Raw genomic sequence first — 24,363 nt, 5'->3', positions numbered from 1 at the left:
CTGGGGTAAATCCCACTTGATCATAGTGTATGATCCTTTTAATGTGCTGTTTGATTCTGTTCAGGATTTTTGCATCTATGTTCATCAGTGATACTGGTCCATAATTTTCCTTTTTTGTGATATCTTTTTCTGGTTTTGGTATCAGGGTGATGGTGGCTTCGTAGAATGAATACGGGAGTGTTTCTCCCTCTGCAATTTTTTGGAAGCGTTTGAGAAGGATAGGTGTTAGCTCTTCTCTAAATGATTGATAGAATTCACCTGTGAAGCCATCTGGTCCTGGACTTTTGTTCGTTGGAAGATTTTTAATTATGGTTTCAATTTCATTACTTGTGATAGGTCTGTTTATATTTTCTAATTCTTCCTGGTTCAGTCTTGGAATATTGTACCTTTCCAAGAATTTGTCCACTTCTTCATGGTTGTCCATTTTATTGGCATATAGTTGTTTGTAGTAGTCTCTTATAATCCTTTGTATTCCTACAGTGTCAGTTGTGATTTCTCCTTTTTCATTTCTAATTTTATTGATTTGCATCCTCTCCCTTTTTTTCTTGATGAGTCTGGCTAAGGATTTATCAGTTTTGTTTATCTTCTCAAAGAACCATCTTTCAGTTTTATTGATCTTTGCTATTGTTTTCTTCATTTCTATTTCATTTATTTCTGCTCTGATCTTTATGATTTCTTTCCTTCTACTGACTTCGGGTTTTCTCTGTTCTTCTTTCTCTGGTTGTTTTCAGTGTAGGGTTAGATTGTTTATTTGAGATTTTTCTTGTTTCTTGAGGTGAGGTTGAATTGCTGTAAACTTCCCTCTTAGAACTGCTTTTGCTGTGTCCCGTAGGTTTTGGGTTGTCGTGATTTCGTTGTCATTTGTTTCTATGTATTTTTTTATTTCTTCTTTGATTTCTTCACTGATCTCTTGGTTATTTAGTAGCGCACTGTTTAGCCTCCATGTATTTGTGTTTTTTAGTTTTTTTCCTGTAACTGATTTCCAATCTCATAGCGTTGTGGTCAGAAAAGATGTTTGATATGATTTCAGTTTTCTTAAATTTTCAGAGGCTTGATTTGTGACCCAAGATGTGATCTGTCCTGGAGAATGTTCCATGTGCACTTGAGAAGAAAGTATATTCTGCCACTTTGGGGTGGAATGTTCTATAAATATCAGTTAGATCCATCTGGTCTATTGTGTCATTTAAAGCTTGGGTTTCCTTATTTATTTTCTGTTTGGATGATCTGTCTGTTGGTGTAAGTGCAGTGTCGATTTCTCCTTTCATGGTTGTTAACATTTGCCTTATGTATTGGGGTGCTCCTATGTTGGGTGCATAAACATTTATAATTGTTATATCTTCTTCTTGGATTGATCCTTTGATCATTAGTAGTGTCCCTCCTTATCTCTTGTAACAGTCTATTTTAAAGTCTATTTTATCTGATACAAGTATTGCTACTCTAGCTTTCTTTTGATTTCAATTTGCATGGAATATCTTTTTCCATCCCCTCACTTTCAGGCTGTATGTGTCCCTAGGTCTGAAGTGTGTCTCTTGTAGACAGCATATATATGGGTCTTGTTTTTGTATCCATTCAGACAGTCTGTGTCTTTTGGTTGGGACATTTAATCCATTTACATTCAAGGTTATTATCAATATGTATGTTCCTATTACCATTTTCTTAATTGCTTTGGGTTTGTTTCTGTGGGTATTTTTCTTCTGTTGTGTTTCCCACTTAGAGAAGTTTCTTTAGCATTTGTTGTAAAGCTGGTTTGGTGGTGTTGAATTCTCTTAGCTTTTATCTGAAAAGCTTTTGATTTCTCCGTTGAATCTGAATGAGATCCTTGCTGGGTAGAGTAATCTTGGCTGTAGGTTCTTCTCTTTCATCACTTTAAGTATATCCTGCCACTCCCTTCTGGCCTGCAGAGTTTCCACTGAAAAATCAGCTGATAACCGTATAGGGATTCCTTTGTATGTTATTTTTTGTTTTTCCCTTGCCGCTTTAATATTTTTTCTTTGAATTTAATTTTTGTTAGTTTGATTAATATGTGTCTTGGTGTGTTTTTCCTAGGGTTTATCCTGTATGGAACTCTCTGTTCTTCCTGGACTTGGGTGACTATTTCCTTTCCCATGTTAGGGAATTTTTCCACTATAATCTCTTCAAATATTTTCTCAGACCTTTTCTTTTTCTCTTCTTCCTCTGGGACCCCTATAATTCGAATGTTGGTGTGTTTTGTGTTGTCCCAGAGGTCTCTGAGATTGTCTTCAATTATTTTCATTCTTTTTTCTTTATTCTGCTCCTCAGCAGTTATTTCCACCATTTTGTCTTCCAGCTCACTTATTCCTTCTTCTGCCTCAGTTATTCTGTTATTGATTCCTTCTAGTGTATTTTTCATTTCAGTTATTGTGTTGTTCATGTCCGTTTGTTTGTTCTTTATTTATTCTAGATCTTTGTTAAACATTCTTGTAGTTTATCAATCTGTGCTTCCATTCTGTTTCCGAGATTCTGGATCATCTTTACTGTCATTACTCTGAATTCTTTTTCAGGTAGATTGCCTATTTCCTCTTCATTTATTTGGTCTTGTAGGTTTTTACCTTGCTCCTTCATCTGTGACATATTTCTTTTGCTGTCTCATTTTTTTTTCTTTTTATGAGTAGGATTGTGTTCCTGTTTTACTGGTTGTTTGACCTGAGGCTTCCAACACTGGAGTTTGTAGGCTGTTGGGTAGAGCTGGGTCTTGGTGCTGAGATGAGGAACTCTGTGAGAGCTCAGTCCAATGAATATTGCCTGGGGTCTGAAGTTCTCTGTTAGTCCAGTGGTTTGGACTTGGAGCTCCCACGTCAGGAGCTTCCCCCCAACCCTGGGCTTGCGAATCAAGATCCTGCAAGCTGCGTGGGGTGGCAAAAAAAAAAAAAAAAAAAGAGAGAAATAACAAAGTAAAAAATAAAATTAGACTAGGAAACTAACAGATATGTTAGAAAGAATGTAAAAATAAAAATATAGATGAATCAACAACCAGAAGGTACATCAGTACCACAGTAGTAAAATAGAGGAGGGGGGAAAGGAAAAAAAAGGGGGGGGTGGAAAGGCCTTGGCTGTGGAGGGCGGGGCCTAAGCAAGGGTGAGGTTTGGGGGGTGGGCGGGGCCAATGCTTAGGACCCCCAGGGCTGGAAAAGGCCCTGGGGGCTGTGCGGGGTGGGGCTTAGGCTCAAGGAACAGAAGGGGCCCAGGCGAGCCCCCAACCCCAGTCTCAGAGGGCAGAGGACCTCACCTGGGGGCTCAGCAGGCTTCCTGGGCTCGAGTGGGCGGGGCAAACTCCCTCCTCTCCTCTCCTGCTCCTCCGGTCTGGGGTCCTGGAGGGCCCCTCCCGCCTGCCTCTCCTGATCTCCCCGGCCTCCCTCCTGTGCCCCCGAGGGCCCATGTGGCCTGGAGGGGGGTTTGGAGGGCGGGGGATCGCCCTGGGAGCTCAGCAGCCTCCCAGTGCCTGAGTGGGTGGCGCGATCGCCCTCCACTCCTCTCCCGCGCCTCCCTGAGGGCAAGGGGCACACTTTGAAGAGGACACTCTTGAGCAGGGCAGGGGTGAGTGTGGTCGGGGCCCTCGGTGCTCCCAGCCCACGCCCCACAGGACGCTTGGTGCCCCTCTCCCAGGTGAATTTACTTTGCTCCGCCCCCAAACCATGGTGTGCAAGGACGCAGCACCCTGCAGCTGGCTCCAGCTGTCACCCCGATGACAAAGTGGGAAATGGGTATAGAGTCCTCCCTCCTCTAGCTAAGAAGCGGCCCCGGTCGCTGAGGCTCTTGCCGCTGAGCTCTTCCCTCTCCCCCCACATCTCCTGTCATCCGCTATGCAGACCCCATCCTCCCAGAGGCACGGGGTCCCAGCGCTGAGCCTACCCTCCCTGCTCGCCCTGTCTACGCAGCCCCTCCCATGGCCACAGCGGGACCTCAGCCGCATCGTTACCTCTGACAGCTTGGGTTCAGATGCCCCCTTTTCCCACCCACCTCCCTCTTCCCAGTCGTCTCTCTCCAGCCCCCCGCTTTGCTGCCCTTCCTGTCTCCCCAGACTGATCATAGGAATCTCTTCCTCGCCCAGAGGCTCCCCAGCCTCCTGTGCTCCTGCATGGCGAGGCCCTAACTGGGTCTGAACCCCAAACCTGGAGCGCTGAACCCCGCCTGCTCTCCTGTCAGACAAGGGGCAAAGTGCAAGGTAATTAGCATGACCTGTGAGCCCTTCATCTGTTTGAATCCGCTACCCTCCCGGCCTCACGTCAAGCTTTGGGTGTGAGGGAGGCTCTGTGAACGCAGGGCGCCTGCACCGTCTGAAGGTGGCATCCAGCCCCCGGGCCTTTGCTCGGCCTTGCCCTATGCCTGCACCACCTTTCCCCTTGTATCCGTTTCACACATCCCATCCCTTCCCAGGCCTTCCTGACCCTGGGCAGAGCCGGTGCCTGTCACCTGTGCCCAGAGGCACTCTGTACTGCTCCCTTGTGATCCCTATTGCCCTGCGGGCTGCACTGAGCCAGCTGGCTGCGGCGCTGAGAAGCCAGCCGCTCTGCTGTGTTGCTCTTCTCGAGCTGAGTGTTCAGTCCTGTCCCGAAGGAAGGAACCAGTCGGTGGGTGGGACAAAGGCCTTTGACTTGGATCTGTGCACTCGGATCCCTCTAGGCCACTTAGCCTCCCCCCAGTCTCACCCATAAGCTGGTTAATCACACCTCCCTCCCTGGGGTGGTTACGAGATTAGAGCTAAGAATAGTGTCCGGTGCGGTGCTGGGGCCGGTGCCGCTGGGGTGAGAAGGAGGCTCGGGGGCCCCTTAGCTCCTCCGCCTTCCCACCCAGGTGCCCAGTAGTTACTACAGTGACTGCTCTAAGTCCTCAGCCCTGCCCTGCCCGCCCCCAGTGCTGTGAGCGCCCACGGAGGCCAGGGATGTGGGCTCTGCTGAAGTGTCAGCACCTTAATTTCCGAGGTCGCTGGGTGCCCGGCATGACGACCGGTGTGTCTGAGGGCAGATGCCAGGTTGCCGGTTCCATCTGGGGGCTCCCACCAGATGTGAGCTGGCAGCTCAGACCCACAGGCCCCCGCACACCCCGGGTGCAGCTGGTTTCACGCCGGCACAGATGCCGCGGCACCAGCCGAGCACTCTCTCCTCCCGGCATCCCGTGGGTGGGGCTTTCCTGCCTCTCTTGTTTGGACACTGGGGTGTGGACTTCCTGACGGAGGGGTGTTACTCCCACTGCCCCATCCTTCCTTCTCTCATCTTCCCTGTTCACCCAGTGAAGGCATTCACTGGGGTGGAACAGGAGACCCAGGCGGGGCCCCTGCCTCAGGAGACAGATTAGTGAGTGGGTCTCTGGGCTTTTCTCCCCAAAGAAAACAGACGAAGGTGCTGCTTTTATTAGTCCAGTCTCCTTTCACCGGCCCTGTTGGAGCTGGGTCTGGGTCTCCTTGCCTGGACATCACCTGCATACAGATGCCCAGCTGGAGGCTGGCGGGTGGGCACCGGTGCACGGGGTGAGGGTGGTGCCTGGCCAGGTTGAGTCCTGCTGAGGCCAGTAGCGAGGCGTCAGGAGCTGAAGCAGACGCAGGGGTCCAAAGTGGGCAGAGGAGCTGGTCTGTGGTGTCTCTTCCCATCCCGGGACCCCGGGTATTTCAGTGCACACACGGCAAATATTCAGTAACCCCTCCACCCCTACCACCAAGAGATCAGAAGCTCTGGGGGGCAGATGGCACCTCTGGCACAGGAACATCCTTGGTCAGGATGTGCTGGGTCAGTGATGGGAAATGGGAGGACCCGTTCTCTCTTCCCTCTGCCTTTGGTGATGGACAAGCCAGTGTGTCCCCTGCATCCTCCATCTCGGCCCACCCGCTCCAGACACTGGAGAAGAGGCACCTGCGTGCTATGGCTGCGGGTCCCAGCCTCCACCCCCAGCAATCATGCATTCATTCCCTCGACAAACATGTACCGATCACACACACTAGAGCTTCCAGGCTCTGGACTTCCCATGGAGAACCAACTAGAATAAAACCTGGCCCCAGGGACTCTGTATTCTAGTTGGGGGGAGAGAGACAATTCAGTAAAATAAAGAGAAAAAATAAAGTAGGCAAGGGGATAAGAATGTTTGTCGGGGCTTCAGTTTTGGACAGAGGACTTACAGAAGGCTTCACTGAGAAGTGCCCTGAGCCAAGACCTGATGGAGGTGAGGCAGCAATTGGATATCAGAGGAAGAACCAGTGCAAAGGGCCTGTGGCAGTAGCATGTCTGAGGTGTTCAGGAGCGGCAAGGAGATCAGTGTCACTGGAGGGGATGAACAAGTGGGGCGCTAGGAGATGAGCCGGACAGGTGGGAGGGTGTAGGTCATGCCTGAGGAGTGGGACACTCGCAACCATAATCCAACAAGGAGAAGCATCTCAGTGCAGCCGAAATCGCACTGCATGGTGGACCTCTGCACACAGTTCAAAGATAATTGTTGCTCCTAGAGATTTAACCATGGCTGTGTAAGATGGTAGATGAACAGGGACATGGAGACCAGGGGTTCTGCAGTGGCCAGGAGAAACATGGCCCTGGGCTAACCTCTCCCCTGGGTGCTGTCCACCTGCCCGTCCGGAAGTGGCCGGCAGAATGGAAACTGCTGTGGTTTTGAGGCGGGGCACCGGGAAAGGGAAATCCTTCCTAGCTTGTACGTTGAGGGTTATTTTTAGAGTAACTAGCAATGACTTGGTAATATCACTTCCTATGGGCGTCTCCTTCAACCCTCAACCGCAGGGGCAGGTCCTGCACGACGAGCGTCGTGGGCAAACGTGTGCTCACACGTGCGCACACACACGCACACGCGTGGTACGTACCACTCGGCTCAGCGTTTTCATCCACTGCGCACCATGGAGGGTGGGGGCTGTTGTCCTGGTCTGTCTGCAGGACGGCCAGCCCCAGGCAAGGGAATCGCTGTCTGCGGCATCCCTGAGCTTCTGCTCTGGGTAGGTTTCTGCATGAGAAGAAAGGCAGGGTAAAAGGAAGGGCACCTGCCGGTCAGTCTTTGCTCAGCGCCCAAGGGGCAGGACAGAGAGGGAGGCTTCATAATGAACAGACGAAGGATCAAGCAATGTCCCCGAGGTCTCGCTGCCTGCTGGCCGCTGGCAGGGCCCCTGAGCCAGGTCTGAGCCCACTCGGCTCTTCCCCCTCTGTCGCCCACCTCTCCCGTCGAGCCCACGCTGCTTCCTCTGGCTTCGCCTCCCAAGGCACCCGGCACGGCCCCAGGCCCGTGGCCGTGATTTCTGAGACAGCCCAGATTTCACATTTTCTCTCCTGTGGACCCCTCATATTTTCTTGGGTTTGTCAGACCCCAGGTGCACATTTTTAGATTAGAAATACCCCTGGGGCATGCTTACCAAATGGTAGCTCTGGTGGCTGTTCCTAGGACCTCAGAGGGTCTCCAGGAAACTGGCTCTTCCACTGATGTCGCAGAACATCTGGGTCAGACGGCCTCTGATGGACAATTCCGATACCTGGAGGGCCAGGAAGGCGGGCTCTCGGGCACGCTGGACAGCGCTCCACGGCTACAGATGCGCTGAACTGCTGGGCCCGCGGAGGAGCTGGGGCTGCTGCCAGGGGCACCCCCGTCGCCGGCCTTTTCTTCTTCTTCCTTGCTTCCTCTCACCAATTACACGTCCATCGTGTGTGTGTGTGTGTGTGTGTGTGTGTGTGTGTGTGTGTGTGTGTGTGTGTGAGGTGCTGTGCTAATTGGCTGTGGACTATTCCTAGCCGCGCCCTGAGTAACTGGAACTCAGCTCTATGTCTTTGGGGAAAAGGGTCAAGGAAGGACCCTTGGGCCCTGGGCTGGAATGCCACCTTCCTTCCCTCCCCCTTCTGCACCCCTTCCGCTGCCTCCCTCCCTCCCCACACACCTCCAGCACCGTGCTGTCTCAGAGTTAGGCTAGAGTAGGAACTAACTCGGAGTAGAAAAGGAAGGAGGAATTCACGCCTTCCATGTCTTCCTTCCTTCCCAGCTAGACTGGAGGAGCTTTGGGGGCACCTTGTACTTTTGTGTATCCCAGTGGTTCCCACTCAGTAGGTGCTCAGTTAATCTGTGTTGATCGACACTTTCTGTGTGAGTTTGTGCTTTGGCCCCAGCTCTCCCTGCAGAATCTCTGGCTTCTGGTGCCGTGATTTAAAGAATAAAAATGGCAAAGGGCAACATTCGTGAGCTGTCTTCACTCTGATTATAAATACAGTCTCTGATGACAGCTCAAGACCGTAGCCCTGCGCCCACCAAGGGGCAGCTGGTACCTCAACATGTGTGTGTCCTGGCCAGGCTGATGCCACTTTTAGGAAGAATGACTGACTGTTTTTATTTCTCTCCAAAGACATTAAACATGAATCAAATAGCAGATGAGATGATTCACTGGAAGTTTTCTTCCAAGTTTCAAAAAACACACACAAAAAATGGGGATTGGTGTGCTGAAGCGCACTTGAGTGAAGCCAGGCAGCGTTCGGCGGAAGTCATCCCTCCAGGGGCTCTGCTGTGGGCAGCACCTCGCAGAGTGGACCTTGCCCTGAGGTCGGAGCCCTGTGTCAACCGGCACAAAACAACCGGCCCAGGGGGGCCACGTGGTTCTTGAAAACACCTCAAGTCTAATGTTTATAATGACATTTCTTCTGTTTCTACCCAAGACATCATAGAATGTGACCAAACCTCATTCATTTGGGGCACAGGAATTCAAAATTTGGAAAGGGTTCGTTTAGGGCCCATGGATTGAGAATTGAGTCATCACTCAGGCAGGAACCTGGCAGAAATTAGCTTTCTACCACCTGCTGGGAAAAAAGGGAACGGGTCTTTTCCCAGGGATCCCGGGGAGAGGGACACACACTCCAGTCACATGGGCCAACTTCTCCGGTGCGGTGGAGGCCTCCACTGGGGATAGACTCCAAGACGTTTTTTAGAGTGGGTCGTGCCTGGGGGCCACATTGTCCAAACTCATATTCTTTAGATGAGGAAAGTAAAGTTGTGAGACCTGTGACTTACCCAAGCTCGCCCAGGCCTCCCGAGTCTGCCCTGACGGGGGGACGTTGGCGGCTGTGCTAATAACACCTGATTCCTTCTGCTCACTGCAAACACCCGTCATCTACCTCACAGCTCTCTGCCATTCCAATCCTTACGCTTTGCCTGAAAAAGAATTCAGAGGCATTTTTTCAGGTATTTTTTGACTCAGACTTTACCCAAAGCGCAGAGTTCAGATTTGTAATTCGTCAGAATTCCTAGCACTTGATGGTGCCTTTTCCTTCCTTCCCCAGCCTGCATTTGTCCTTTTGTTCCTCAGTGTCGTCTACTGCTCTGTATTGCTCCACGCTGTTCTACGCTGTTCACTACTGTTGTGTTGCTAGGCCAGTCATTGCCCAAGAAGGTGCCTGGGGAGGTAGCAGGCCCAGCTGTGCGGCCTGGACGGGTACTTGCTGGCAGTGGTCTTCCCAGAAGCTCGGGCCTGTGAGTGTTTGAAGTGGTGATGCGGCCTGGGCTCCCCGCCCATCTCCCCGGCATTGTTCTTCCAGCCACACCGCACATGTTCACACCCTCACGCCGCCTCGAACGCTGACTTCTCCTGGAATGCTGTTCTGACCCTTCTCCACTGGGTGGACGTGTCCCGGATGGCAGCTTGGAGGCCCACTCGCCCCTCTGCCCCCGCAGAGCCAGGCTCCGGCACGGCTCACGTGTCCCGTCTTCAGGTCCTGCTGGTGCATAAAGTATCTGCGAGTTCAGTAGGTGCATAAAATAGAGGTGGCACGAGGGCAGGAATGATAAGCACGGCCCATACTGTTTTCTCTGAGATAGTTGAATTCCCAGGAGTGAAATCCCACTCATTCCGTATGCTGTCGTGTAGGAAAGGCCTTCACCCCGAGAGCACTGCCAGCCCCACCACCAGCTGTCGTGTAGGAAAGGCCTTCACCCTGAGAGCACTGCCAGCCCCACCACCACACCTGAGTCTGATTTCCGTCCCAGTACCAGCAGCCAGAGAACAGACCGAGGCTTTCAGACAGTCAGTGGTGGGGCCACCCCAGTGTGGAGGAAAGGGGCGTGCTGCGTGTGGGATGGGCATGGTGTGTGTGGGATGTGCGTAGGGCGTGATACGTGGTATGTTGTGGTGTGTGTGTGATGTGTGCGGTGTATATGGATGGTGTGTCTATGGGTATTGTGTGTGTGTGTGAGGTGTATGTGGTGTGTGCAGTACGGTGTGTGTGTGCACAGGTGTGTCACAGGCCCACCGAGGGTTGCTCTGTCCAGCACAGATCTGAGCGGCCGGCCTCCCGGGAGCACAGGGGTTGCTCTGGGCTTATTCTCCTTCAGTATCTGCGAAGTTCCCTGTCCTTCAGGGAGCCTGTCCCGTGGTAAACAGGATCCTCGTGCCCGTTCAAGTGGACCTGAACCAGTTAGAAGCCCCAGGACACCTTGCTGTTGGAGAGAGCCCTTCACCTCCTCGGGATGGGGGTTCGTGGTGTCCGCGTCGCTCTGATCCCCGGGGCCTCAGGCTGGAGCCAGACTTGCCTTGGGCAGTGTGAGCCCAAGGCTCTGCCGCTGTTGAGGGACTGGGTTCCTCCCATCCTTTTCCCTCATTTTCTCTTTGAAGAGCAGGAGTTGGATTTTCACTGGCCCTGCCCCCGCTGGATGTACTGAGCCGCCGGGATCCCAGGCCCTCTGCCCACCCGGGTGTGTGGCCCAGGGTTTAATACCACCGTGTCGGGCATGCAAGGGAGAGGGTCGGCCGGAGAGTGCGGGACCGCCTGCAGCCTGCAGCCTCGCAGCCTGGCTCTGTCTGATGCTGTGATTGAGCTCATCTAGCCCATCACGCATGTCTTTTATCATAAAAGCTGTGATATAACCTCCGTATATTTGTCTGATGCTTAAATTTGTCAAAGCCCTTTCACAGCCTTCATTTCCCTTTATCCTCACAACTACACTGTGAAACCAATGGGTTGGGACCATTATTCCCATCTACTGCCAAAGAAACTGAGGCCCAGAGAAGCCCAGAGACAGCCAAGACCAAAAGGCTGGAGAAGTGGGTCCTGGGAGGAGACTCAGGCCATTTACCGTCCAGTGGGGGGTCCCTCCTGTACACAGTCCCCATCCCGACTGCAGCCCCCGAGGCTGGCATTCGGTGCCCTTTACAGAGGAGCATCAGAGCCTTAGCCTGGAGCCTTGAGACGGGGGACTGCCTGCCTGCCTGCCTGAAGCCCGGAGAGTGGCCCCCCCCATGCCTCCCGAGAGCTGCCTGTCCAGCCACTGCATGCTGGGTGCTGGCCCACCGGCTGGGCCTCTCCTTCTCCGTTCCTCTCCTGCTGGGAGGACGTTGCCTCGGGGAAAGACAGCGGCTCACATCCCGGCCGGGAGCATCAGAGTGGAACTGTAGGCTCACCCTGCCGCCTGCCTGCGGGTCTTTCCCACGCGGGCTTGGTCTGCGTGAGTCACTCCGCAGCCAGCCGGGCCCAAGCAGCCAGGAGGAATTTACTCCAAGATGTGCAGGGGCCGGTGCCCCACACCTCCATGCGTAACAAGCCAGCTGAGGTGGTGGCCCCTCTGCCAGCTCTGTGCCCCCGGGGATGACCGAAGCGGGAGCAGATCTGTGGTGGGCTGGGAGTGGGGGGAGTGGCTTCTGAAATCTCACACCGGTTGCTGTCTTCAGCCCACGGTGTCCAGCCTGCCGTGGCCTCTTAGGTTTCCTTCAAAAGAGCAGTCAGCCTGCGGCCGGCTCTGCGTCCCTGAGGTGGTGCTGTGTGACTCATATGTTCGTTAGTTTCAACCTCGGAGCTTTTATCGTTCCCTAGAACAGCGGTAGAGTCCCGAGTCCTGGACTAGATTCATTCTGAGCGTTTTCCTGGGGCATGGCCTCTTTCTGGGGAGGGTTGGGGGGCGTCAGCCCCTCCTGTTGCTCCCCTTGACCATCTCCTCTGCAATCGGCGTTGCGTTTCTGGCGTCCTTCTGCAGTCATGCTCAGTGCTCACGTCCCAGCCTCTGTGGCCCTGGCTGGGTTCTCTCTGGGCCTCCTTGCCCTGGCACACGCCTTTGTCCGCCCACCTGGAGAACTCTTGAGCCCTTAAGCCTGGCTCAGACCTGCGCTGTCAGACCTCCCAGCCGTCTCACGGGGGACAGGCCAGCTCGGCTCCGGCACTCCTGGACCCTCGTAAGTCAGCCTCGTTCTACACGTTACCCGTATCGTGGCTGTGCTGGGGGCACCTGGGAAGGGTCTCTGCGTCTTGTTCATCCAGGTGTTTCCATGCCCGGCTCAGAGTGGGCCTCGGGAACATTTGTGGGCAAAAGGGAACAAATGTCCCTCCCCACTCCAGCCTGGCATTTGGGGCTGTGCCACCGTAAGCGTCAAATTTGCCTTCAAAGCGAGGCACTAAGGCGCCAGGTGGGGCAGAGGGAGACCCAGGCTCTGGGGCCAGGACTGCACACCTGGATGCCCACCTGGCTCGCTCAGGCCCACCTCTCGCCAGGAGCTTCTGGCCCCGCTCCTGGCCTGGCATCCAGCACCCTCTGTAGAAGCATGGGACTCACCTATGGCTGGACATGCATGGAAATTTCAGCATTAGGAAAAACCACGTGGTCTTAGTTTCGGTCCTGCCTCGAGTCCTTTTCCTGTTGCATCATCAGAGTCTGTCGAGAGAAGCTCATCCTCTCGGGCATTTCCCCTTCCTTTCCCTGTCTTGTTCTTCCCCCAGAGGCTCCTTTACGTCTGACCCACTAACCTGCCTTCCTCCACTGGGGAAGCAGTTCAGAGCGCTCGTCCCCTGAAGATTCCAGTAGCAGTGACCTTGGCTCTAGGGTGAGGCTGCACCACTCAACTGAGAGATCCCAGCTGGAGGGCAGAGTGAGCCCCCGTGGCGGAGGACCACAGAGCTGGGGGTGTGTTCACTGCAGGAGGGAGGAGATGGTACCAGTTTGGTGAACGGACCTCTACTCTGCTGTAGCTGGTCCTGTGCCGATAAATGGAACTTTCCAGAACACCAAGTCTGAATTACAGAATGTCCCTTCCTGGAGCTTCGAACCCGAGCAAGAGAGCACTTTGTCATCCTAATCCCTGATGTTGCTTCCCGTTTTCCTGTTACTGGAAGAGTCCCAAACTGTTAGAACAAGAGGGTCCTAGAAGAAACCCATTCACTTGTTCATCTGTTCGTTCATTCGGACACTGCGCTAAGCCCTTGGACACGCAACCGTTATTCAGATATTTTTACTGAGCCTAGTTGTGTGCCAGGCCCTGTTCTGGGCAGTGTGGGGATGTAATGGTGAGCAAAAGCAGGGAGTCAACCATGTATCAGTACAGGAACGGCCACGGAAAGGGGGCAGGGTAAGGGCGGGTAAGCAGCATCCGCTGCTTGAGATGGGCTCTTTGGAGGAGGTACCGCCAAGAAGACTCGAGCAAAGATGTGAACATTGAGGGAGTGCAATTTGCAGGTACTGAGGGGGAGGGCACACAGGTGGAGGGAACTGCAAATGCAAAGGCCTTGGGGCTAGAACAGGCTAGCAGGTTCTCCTACTAGCATGAGTGAGGTATCCTCTTTCCTAAAGGATCTCACAGTCTAATGAGCGAAAAACATTAGTAAACGATGTACTAAAAGTTGAGGTCATAATAGAAATAAGTTTAAAAATGGTATTGGAATGCAAAAGGAAGAGCAACTGTAGAGGGGTTAGGAAATGCATCCGTGAGTAGGTGACATTTGACCTGGGCTTTGGTGGATGAGTAGGAGTTTGCTGGGTGGCTGAGAGGAGCAGCCACATGGTTGACCTGGTGATTTCAGGCACAAAGTATTCAGGGAAAGCTACCTACAGTTCCTATTCCTGTTGTGTTAGCGGTTTCTGCAAGGGAAAGAACATCCTCTCCTCTCGGGGACTTTCCTTTCCTTTTCTCCACCTCTTCCTTTTCCCCTGCCTCATTTAGGGCATGTCAACCTCAGGAAAGTGGAAGGAGAGGATGGCTCAAGATAAGGAGGAGATTTCTCTGCCTTGCTTGGCCAGCCTGCCTCTTTCCTTCCTTCTCCCTTCCTCTCTCTTTTCCTCTCCTCCCTCCCTCCCTCCTTCCATCCTTTTATATATTCTTAAAGCTTTGGGGAGTCGTGGGGTTTTAAACTGCTGGGGTGGGTACAGAAGTCAGCAGGACTTTCAGTTGGATTTTCTCAGCCATGGTCATTGCCTGGAGCCCATCCAGCATGTGGCTCCCCGAGGTACGTGGGCTGAATTTGGATCCAGGTACACCCAGTAGCCACCGGCTCCAGAGGTGTTACTAATCCCCTCTTGCCCTAGATCTCACCTGGGGCTTTTGTGTTCTCCCTCAGAAGAGGAGGAGGGACACCCCCTTTCTGCAGCCCCTCCCCCTGGCCTTACACCTTAGCCAGGACCAGACCTGGGTCTTCATTGCAGCTGGCCTCTGGCAAAGTTCTTGAAGCTGCTGAAAATAGAAACCTGTGGGACTCGCATGTAATTATGAAACGCAAACACCCTTATCTTTCACTCAAGGGCACCAAGGAGTGAAATAAACACAGGCCACCTCTCCCAGCTGGCTCGCAGTTAGCAGTGGGTCTGTAAACAGGACGCTAAGGAACTTGGTAGCCCCCTAAACCGCGCCCCAAGGATCTACCCAGTGCTGAGCAACCACTAGATAGACAACGCAAGTCACCTACATATGTAATTTTAACTTTTCTGGTAACCCCCTTAAAAAGGTAAAAAGAAACAGATGAGATTAATGTTACCAAAACGATTAATCTACTGTATCTCAAATGTTATCATTTATCATTTCACATGTAATCAGGATAGAAAAATTATTTTTAATTAATTAATTGATTTTTGGCTGCGTTGGGTCTTTGTTGCTGCGCGCGGGCTTTCTCTAGTTGCAGCGAGCAGGGGCTACTCTTTGTTGTGGTGTGTGGTCTTCTCATTGCCGTGGCTTCTCTTGTTGTGGAGCACGGGCTCTAGGCCTGCGGGCTTGCTCAGTAGTTGTGGCTCGTGGGCTCTAGAGAAAAGGCTCAGTAGTTGTGGCGCACGGGCTTAGTTGCTCTGTGGCATGTGGGATCTTCCCGGACCAGGGCTCAAACCCATGTCCCCTGCCTTGGCAGGCGGATTCTTAACCACTGCGCCACCAGGGAAGTCCCGAAAAATTATTAATGAGATATTTTTTCCCTGTATTAAGTCTTCAAAATCCAGTGAGAATTTTACGCCTAGGGCACTTACATGAATTCAGATCAGCCACATTTTTTTTTTTTTTTTTTTTTTTTTGCGGTACACGAGCCTCTCCCGTTGCGGAGCACAGGCTCCGGACGCGCAGGCTCAGCGGCCATGGCTCACGGGCCCAGCCGCTCTGCGGCACGTGGGATCTTCCTGGACCGGGACACGAACCCGCGTCCCCTGTATCGGCAGGCGGACCCTCAACCACTGCGCCACCAGGGAAGCCCCAGATCGGCCACATTTTAAGTGCTCAATAGCCACTGTGGTTACTATATTGGACAAATACAGCTTATAGATGGAAAAACTGAGGCACCAGCGAGGTGGAGGGGGCGTGGTAGGGGCGGGGTCAGAAAGCTGGGAGGCGGGGTCTCCAGCTCAAGTCCTGGGGAACCTGCCCGGCTGCGCCCTCTAGCGTCCACCCAACCTCACTGCAGCCGGAGCCACCCCTGCACCGGGTCCTGGCAGTTGTCGCAGACCTCTCAGGACAGGACTGGCCCCTCCTCAGAGCAGCTGCACTAGAAGCCCAGGCAGCAGGCGGCTTGCTTCCCACCTGCATACTGGGAGGAAAGAAGGACACAAATGCAGTGAGCCTCTTTTCCCTCTAAGACCCGGGCTCAGCCACAGGAGGAGCGTTTGTCCATGAGTCATCAGGAGAAAGACCCAGGGCTGCTGCTGCATGAGAAACAACACATACCGCCAGTTTTTCTCCTGCCCCTCCCGCCCCCCGTACCCCACCCCGCCCACCGTATCCTGTTCTGCCGGACAGAACAAGCACTGTCTCAAATGAGCCCTCCAGTCCCTTGAAGTGCAAATTCACTGCAGCCGCCCCTCCAGCCTTTGGCCTTTTATGAGGAGTTGGTTCCTCCCACCTCTCCCATCATCTTCCCCCCAAGTGTTTCTAAGTCTGGTTGGCCCAGCAAGCTTTGGAGATCTGAGGTGATGAAAGCGTTTTAGAGCAATGGGATGAAATGTCTACCCACGCCGGCAGCAGGCGTTGAGCTGTGATTAATGGGACATGAGCGCCCTCGGTTCCAGGAGGCGGGCAGCTGATAGGAACGACGCCATTAAAAAGGCTTTAATTTGCAGGCAATACAGACTTTGGGTTAAATATTTTCATAGGGCTCCCCAGTTACATGTTTACTTTTTTTTCTTTACAATTTAACACATTAAGAACAGTAACAGAGTAACTGAGGACCACAGAGATGGCTGTTAGCGCTACATTAACTCCCTCCCCCATTTTTCCATTACTGTGAATTAAAACATCGTCTTCGATGCCCTCAGAAGGGTGTTGTTTGTCTGATCTAACCCCTGCTTGGTCGTGAAGCTTTTTAAGCCCAGTAAGAGATGGCTCTGACCCTGAATCAGTTGTCCTCCCCTGGCACATCCGTTCTTTACCCCATCTTTCACTGTAGATGAAAGTAAGGTTTTCCGGTAAATGAAAGCTGGGGTGTTTGCCTGATGACAGGGCCAGGGGGCCATTTCTGCTGGGAAGTGGGAGTGGTGGCTTTGTCTTTGCAGAAAGGCTTGCATTTTGTGAGCCATCTTTCCAGCCAGCTGGTCGTCAGTAAGGTTGGTTCATTGGCTTAATTAGTGACAGAGGGGTCACTGGGGTGCAGCGTTCCTCCATCCACCATGTTCCCTTGAGGCTGCCTGCTTCAGGCCAAGAGCCTCTGGGACAGAGTGCTGAAATGAGGTTCTTTAGAAATATTTCACCCGAGCCTTTGGAAAGCACACGCAGGCTGATCCAGGAGGTGATGGGGAGTGCCGGGGGGGGGGGCTTTATGTGACATTCACGGGCCCCACTTCACAGTGGGAAGACCGTCTTGTGAAACTGTCTGGTGAGAAGTTTAATGGCGAGGAGACAGAGGAGGTGGTCGCCAGCTGGAAGCCCCGCCTGTCACAGACAATCTCATGCCTCGCAGAAGCCTCAGTTCTTCGTCTCTAAGTCAGAGATGATGGAGATGCCCTTGCTCCCAGTCCGGTCAAGCGTGACCCCCGCCTGCAGGGCCTGGAACCTGCCGTGTGCGCCCTAGAGGTGGCCGGTGGGAGTCGAGCCTCCCGTGGCTCTTAAAGTCCTTGTCATTCAGTTTGGATTCCGCGTGCCACCTTCCTAGGCAGACTGCCTCCGCTCCACGTGGGAATGAAGGATTCCTCCTCGGAGCTTGGACCTTCCCCCTCCTTCGTGTCACTTACTATGCCCCATCCGTATGCCATAAGCAGCCTGCAGTGAGAGCCAGGACCTTCGTCCCCAGGCATTCAGAGGACCCAGTGGACTGGAGTATAGTGCGCACAGCCTGTGCACCCAGCCTGGAGCCAGACCCAGAGGACGCGCCGAGGGCAAGGGTGGCCTGCACTCCTGGGCTGAGGTTTTTGGGGGCAGAGCAGCGGCTAGTGGGCACATGTGCACCACAAGCATGTGCACAATTACTCAGGTGCGGGATGTGATGAGCCACACGGGATTGGTAGACAACCAGTTTCCGGATTCTCTCAGGGGATGCCGTACCGCCTTCCCTGACTCCATTGCTTTTCTTGGGTGTGGGGGGGTCAGCCCTTGTGATGAGAGCCTTCTGCATCTCAATAGGGACACAGGATTCTTCGACCTGGGACCTCCAGGCCCAGGGGTCCTAGACCATCAGACCGCAGAGGGGCCCAAAGAACACTGTGGTCCTTATACCGCTTGCCACCCACCCCCACCCCCGGTTTTAAAATTTGTGGTAAAATGTACATAACATAAAACTGACCATCTTAGCCATTTGTACGTGTACAGTTCGGTTGTGTTAAGCACATTCACACTGTTGTGCAGCCAGCACTCTCCAGAACTCTCTTCCTCTAAATTCAGCTTGGGCTCTTAGGGAATTTCTACAAACAGAAGCCCAGTCCCCAACTCTGGATCCTTCCCTGGTACCCCAGGACGGCTTCGACATCCTTGGAGTTGTCTTGAACTTTCTGTAGCAAAATTAATGTTACCGACTTTTAAAACGGTAATGCTATAAGTCAGCCCTTTAATTCAGCTGACTGGGTGTGGTCAAGAAATCAAAGCAGAGGTGGGTACCCTACTTGAAAGCCGTGGGGTCTCCCTAAAGGACACTGGAAAATCCGTGATGGATTCCTGCAACATCATCCTCAAGCACGTGGTCTCCCATCAGCCCTGATTCTGACGGCCCCAGACTTTACTAACTCAACCTTCAAGACAGTGGCAGGAAAACATGATTTTCCACCCACGATTTCTTGACAGTTTTCCCCCAAAGTAAAACTTACCTTTTTTGCTTCCTGGACCCATCCCTCAATTTCTCCCAGCCTTGCTTTTCCTCTCTGTACAGCTGGGAATGCCAGGCCGGCCCTGCCCATCTCGCAGGGTTCAGGGTTGATCGTAGAGCTCTGTGGTCAAGCTCAAATGGACTCCTGGTCACATCCCAGCTCCAGCAGCTGTGGGACCCTGGGAAAGTTACTTGACACCCCCGGGCCCCAGTTTCACCATCTGTGAAACGGTCTGCACAGTGCCTGGCACAGCTTGGTGAATTGTGGCTGCAGTGGGGGGCTTTGATGCTAAAATGGACCAGTGTGAGTGACTCGCCTGCATCCTACATGCTCTGGCCTTGATGAGCTCTCAAAGGCAGGACCCAGGCCTGATATGTCTGTCCCAGAGTCCTACCTTCTCCCCTCTCCCCATCCCGTGAGCCCCCAGAACTCTCAGGAACTCCTTTGCATTGCATCCCCCAAAGGGGAGCACACCCAGGCTCTGCTGGAAGGCCAGCTTTACCAGAAACCACCCTGCCTCAGAGTTAGCAGGTGTCTGTGTGTGTGTGTACACAACCAGTACCAGCACTGCAGCGGGAAGGCCCCCTCAACCAACACAGGTGTCTGTTGTGCGCCCGGCCCAGGGCGCCGCTGGGGTTCTGCAGCCCCACGCGCCTGCCTGCGGGGACACGCGAGAAGGGCTGGGAAAGCGGAAGCCTCCCGGGCGGACCTCGGAGGCCTCGGCTGTCACCTTCCAGTGGTTGTGTTGACCGTATTTGTCATGCTCCCTGGTATGGTCCCTTCCTTCCCATAAACATTCGTTACATTGGGTGGAGGAGGTGTTAGGAGTCGGCATTTCTGTGGGATCAGAAACAACACAAATCACAGACGCATTCTGAGGCCAGTTGATACCATTGTTCTGAGCGGTGGTTTGGTCTTCACTGAGGTGAACGGATTCTAAAAGGACCGACCGTGCGAATTCCCTGGTGGTCCAGTGGTTAGGACTCAGCACTTTCACTACCCGGGCCTGGGCTCGGTCCCTGCTCAGGGAAGTAAAATCCTGCAAGCCATGCGGTGCAGCAAAAAAAAAAAAAGAAGATGTAGAAGGACCAACCCGGAGCTCTCAGAGCCCAGAGCTTCACAGAAGGTGGGTTGTTTCCACGATGAAAAGTGCAGGAATGCTAATCGGGAAAAGGCTGTACCATTAACTATTGAAGGCGGCCGGGAAGGCCATGTTCATGACCAGGGTGCCCTTCCCTGGACCAGCCTCCCCTGGCTGCCCCCGGCAAGATGTGGGAGGGGGCCAGACGACCTGGTCCGAGGGCTGGCTTTGCCTCCAGAGCCTCCGGGTCTGTTTCCTCCCTGGTGAAGTGGGACTAATACAGGCAAGGTGTCTGATAAAAACAAAAGTGTCCCACAGTCCGTGGACCTTCTGATTGTCCCCGATGCTGGCAGATCAGGAGTTAAAGCTTTGGGAACCTCACGGTGCCTGGCACGGGGCTCTGCCTCACAGATGCTGATGCCACACGGTACCAGGTCAGTTCTCGGGGCAGCTGTCTTAGGGCCCCAGAACTGCTGCACCAAAGCACCACAGACTGGACAGCTTCGAAAACAGAAATCTATTCTCTCTCGCTTCTGCAGACAGCAAGTCCAAGGTCAAGGTGTCGGCTGGTTTGGCTCCTTCCGAGGCCTCTCTCCTTGGCCTGAAGACGGCCACCTTCTCCCCGTGTCCGCACATGGTCTTCCCTCTGTGTGTCTGTGTCCCAAGCTTCTCTTTCAAGGCTACCAGTCAGATTGGATTAGGCCTCACCCATATGACCTCATTTATCTTAATTACCTCTTTAAGGGCCCTGTCGCCAAATACAGCCACATTCTGAGGTCCCAGGGTTAGGACTTCAGCGTGTGAATTTGGGGGGGACAGTTCAGTCCACGACAGCAGCTGGCCCGCTCTGCCCACCCCTACGGACACGTGGGCACACGCTGCTGGAAAAAGGGCCTCAGGTCTCAGCTGAAGGAGTGAGGAGTGAGGAGGGGCAGATGTGGTGAAACCCTCCGCATTGCAGCCCCTTCTGCTCGTGGACGCTGCCTTTGAAGCACGAGATGGGAAGTTGAAGGAGAGACACCTAAGGCAAACCCCTCCTCTCCACACCCTCCAGACACTGGCTGGGAGACTTTCACAGTTAAGAGGAGTGTGGAAAATACAAAGCCTTGAGAGGAGCTGAACTGAGTAAAGGACGGAAGATTAGCCTTTTTGGTGCAGGAAATGCGGAGGTGGAAGTGTGTGGTCTTCGGGGTGTCTTAAGTCAAGTCTGGGGGCCCTGGGGCGGGGGAGTGGGGCTGCTGGGGGCCATTGGAAACTGACAACCAAGTTACCTAGAGATTTGCTGGTTTCCGCTTATTAGGATCAACCTATAGGTAAAGCAGAAAGTAGAGATTGTAAACCTTGACGATGTACAAATAGTGGTTCCCACGCATGACAGGAGCTGATGTGGAAGGAAGGTGGAGAGGTTAGGGAAGGAGAAGGGAATCAGTAGCTTGATCGTACAGAGAGAGAGAGGTCCAGGTCAAGTTGCTCAAGCAAGAAATAGAGGATTCTTGTGTGTTTATTTTTTTGAATTAAAAAAATACACAGAGTTCAACATTTGAAATTACAGAAAGATTTATACTAAAAAGTCTACGTTTGTATAAAAAATAAAATAAAAAAATATATAATAATAAAAACTGAAAGCAATGGTAGAGGGATATTTATTCAAAGAAAATATGTTTGTTGTAAAAGAATAAATGATCCAAAGAACATTAAAAAAAATCAACTATACTTCAATGAAAACTAAACTAAAAAAAAAAGTCTCCGTTTGACCCTTGTCTATCAGCCGTCTCTCTTTCTGTAGCCAGTGTTATCATTTCCCAAGAAGTCATTCCAAACATACAAGCACGCACATATATTTTCTTTTTTTTTTTCTTCCACAAACAGTAGCAAACTCTATGTGCTGTTCTACACCTTTTCTTTTCACTTAAAAACAGATCTTGATGATTATTTCACATCAGTTAGTAATACAGACGTCTGGGTTGTTTGTTATTACAGACAACGTGCAGGAATTGGCCGTGTACACAGGCTATTGGCACGGGTGGGAGCATCTTTAGATTTGTTCCTAGAAGTGGGGTTGCTGCGTCGAAGGGAACGTGTTTGTAATTTTGAAAGATATTCCCAAATCCCCCTACCTGGGGGTTAGAAAAGGAACTTTTCTATCATTTAAATGTATATCAATTTAAATTTCATATAATTTCAAGTCATAAAGATAACAAGTAAAAACAATGATATATATGTATGAAACTAATAAAATCTGGGAGGAGACAAAGAAGTAAAAGGAGGTGCCAGGGAAGATACGTGAAGTACACGGATTATATTTAGTGATGGGGATTCGGTACTTAATATTTAGCATTTATAAATGTTAAGAAGCAGTTCAGGGTGGTTACCTCTGGGACGAGGGTGGAAAACCTTTTGTTTTTATTTTCTATTCTATATGCTTCAAAAATGAGTAAGCCACGTACTAGTGTTACTGTGAAAAATCAGAAAATAAAGTGAGGTGGCGAGGTGAAAGCTGTATTAATGTCTAGTAGGAGTATCAGCCCAGGGTCAGTCAAAGCTGTATTAATGTCTAGTAGGAGTATCAGCCCAGGGTCAGGATGGGTCTTATGGAAAACCTCGTTGGGGAGCACGCTTCTGCACGCCCGCAGGTGCCTGAGACTTGACTACGAACCTTAGAGACATTCATGTACTCTTGGTGCTAATTCTAGATCCACCCCTGCCCCCCACTCCCAACCAGAGGGCTTCTCAGAGGCAAAAACAAACAAGAGGGACTCCTTAAAAGCTTCTGGACGCCTGTTCTAAGGATAAAATCAGAACATGGTGCCCGAACAAGAAAAGAACTGCTCAGAACACAGGGCGTGGGGTGCAGTCAGCGTGACAGTTTTGCCGGAAGCTGATGAGGGTGGTGAGAGTAAGGGTTTCATCCTCCAATCTTGTACAGCCCCTGCTGGGCACTTGATTTCAAGTTGTTTCCACCTTTCCACATTCTGGAAGTCAGGATGTGCCTTGCAGCGCGAGGTGGCCTGTCCTGACTCCACCGGCGCCTCCTGGCCTTCCTGGTGGTACATAGACCGAGGGCCCGCCTCCCCGCAGGGGTCCTAGGAGGGCTGGGGCACTGCATCGCGGGGAGGGCCGGAGGCGGGCCTCTCCAGCCCTTGGTGCGGGACACGCGGGGGACGTTTCTCCGCGCCGCTCGGTGGCTGTAGGCTGCGGGGCGCCCTCCCCCGCCCTGATGGCGCCAGCCCGGGCCCCTGTCTTGCAGGTGTCGCCGCCGGCCGCCATGGGCAAGCAGAACAGCAAGCTGCGGCCCGAGGTGCTGCAGGACCTGCGGGAGAACACGGAGTTCACGGACCACGAGCTGCAGGAGTGGTACAAGGGCTTCCTCAAGGACTGCCCCACCGGCCACCTGACCGTGGACGAGTTCAAGAAGATCTACGCCAACTTCTTCCCCTACGGCGACGCTTCCAAGTTCGCAGAGCACGTCTTCCGCACCTTCGACACCAACGGCGACGGCACCATCGACTTCCGGGAGTTCATCATCGCGCTGAGCGTGACCTCGCGGGGCAAGCTGGAGCAGAAGCTCAAGTGGGCCTTCAGCATGTACGACCTGGACGGCAACGGCTACATCAGCCGCAGCGAGATGCTGGAGATCGTGCAGGTGCGCCCCGGAGAGGGAGGGGCTGGCGGAGCGCGCCCGCGGGGTGGGGGGTGGGGTGGGGTGGGGGGTGGGGTGGGGCGGGGTCCCCCGAGGCCCCACCCACTCCGGACAGCGCTCCTGTCCTCCCCACGCCTCCAGCCCTTCGCAGCTAGATGGCTGCCAGCCCCTCCCTCGTGCACTTTTGAAAGTGACGAGTTGTTTCCGGACTGGCGGGTCCTTGCAGATAGTGATGAGAAGAGCCATAGTTTACTGATCACTGGCCACCCATCAGGCCTGGCCTAAGCCCTTTGATGAGTTGTGGCCTTCCCGACCCTGGCGGGGCGGGGGTGGGGTGGGCGGAGCCGGGGATGGAGGTGTCATTCTCTGCATTTCACAAAATCTGAGGCTGGGCGGGGGACTGTGATTTCCAGAGAGTTAACAGAGCTGAGCTATAGTAATTCAGAGAGAATTCCAGTAATTGAGAGGACCCTTGACACTTACAGAAGCCACCTGCCAAGACCTGTTCGAGTCCCCGTGTCTGAGAATAAAAGAACAAACAGTTTGGCATGTCCCCAGGAAGGTGCAGTTGTAGAGCAAACCTGAAACATTAGCGGCCACAGAATAAGCTCTGGTACAGAAAGCACTTCAGAGACCTCTTTGCCTCGACTCCAGCCAGCAGCTCTGGCAGGGGAAGCTGTTTTCCAGAAAGAAACCGTGTTTTGTTCACTTCCCCAGCTTCCTAGGTGTGTGGTAGAGAGGCACAGAGCTGCCGCTGCCTGGGTGCCTCCCTGCACTCCCACTCCAGGAGCCTGGGAGGTTCAGTTCTAGAATTCCTCAGAGGAGATGTCCTCTACATGGAAGGAACTTCCGGGCTAAGCCACAAACAGAGGGTATCAAACTCATGAACTCCTAGACCAGCAGCAAGTGGCCTGAGGAGTGACCAACCTATTTCCCAAACAGGTGGTTTTCGCACAGTGAGAATGAATCAGCACAGGTTCAGGGCACTCTGCTTCAGCTGTCGCTCCTGGCTCTTGGTGACAAGCGGTGGTAGAAGGAAGAGATCTCCTTCTCAGGAATCACCTGTCCCGGCCCACAAGCTGGCCCGTTCGCTTCCCTGGCCCTGTCCAAGCAGACTGGCCCGGCCCAGACTTAGAGACACAGCAGGACAGCGAGGGGCCCCATGCCTGTCCGAGCGGGGTCTGGCTGCTAGGCCCCCAGACCAAGT

At 52.9% G+C, this 24,363-nt stretch overlaps 1 protein-coding gene across 2 annotated transcripts in view; it reads left to right on the top strand.

Annotated features, from left to right (window-relative positions):
- Positions 1-24,363, top strand: part of HPCAL1 (hippocalcin like 1) — a 112,939-nt gene that overhangs the window by 83,875 nt on the left and 4,701 nt on the right. For both annotated transcript variants that reach the window (XM_033437446.2, XM_004274889.4), the window contains one exon: positions 22,764-23,159. In XM_033437446.2, coding sequence (XP_033293337.1) covers positions 22,782-23,159 — 378 coding nt within the window. In that variant the 5' untranslated portion in view covers positions 22,764-22,781. The remainder of the gene's footprint in view (positions 1-22,763; positions 23,160-24,363) is intronic.

The sequence above is a fragment of the Orcinus orca genome, chromosome 13 (genome assembly GCF_937001465.1).
Source record: "Orcinus orca chromosome 13, mOrcOrc1.1, whole genome shotgun sequence".
In the NCBI taxonomy this organism is placed as follows: Eukaryota; Metazoa; Chordata; class Mammalia; order Artiodactyla; family Delphinidae; genus Orcinus; species Orcinus orca.
Note: the sequence above shows the minus strand (reverse complement) of the source record. Positions and strands in the feature narration are given on the sequence as shown.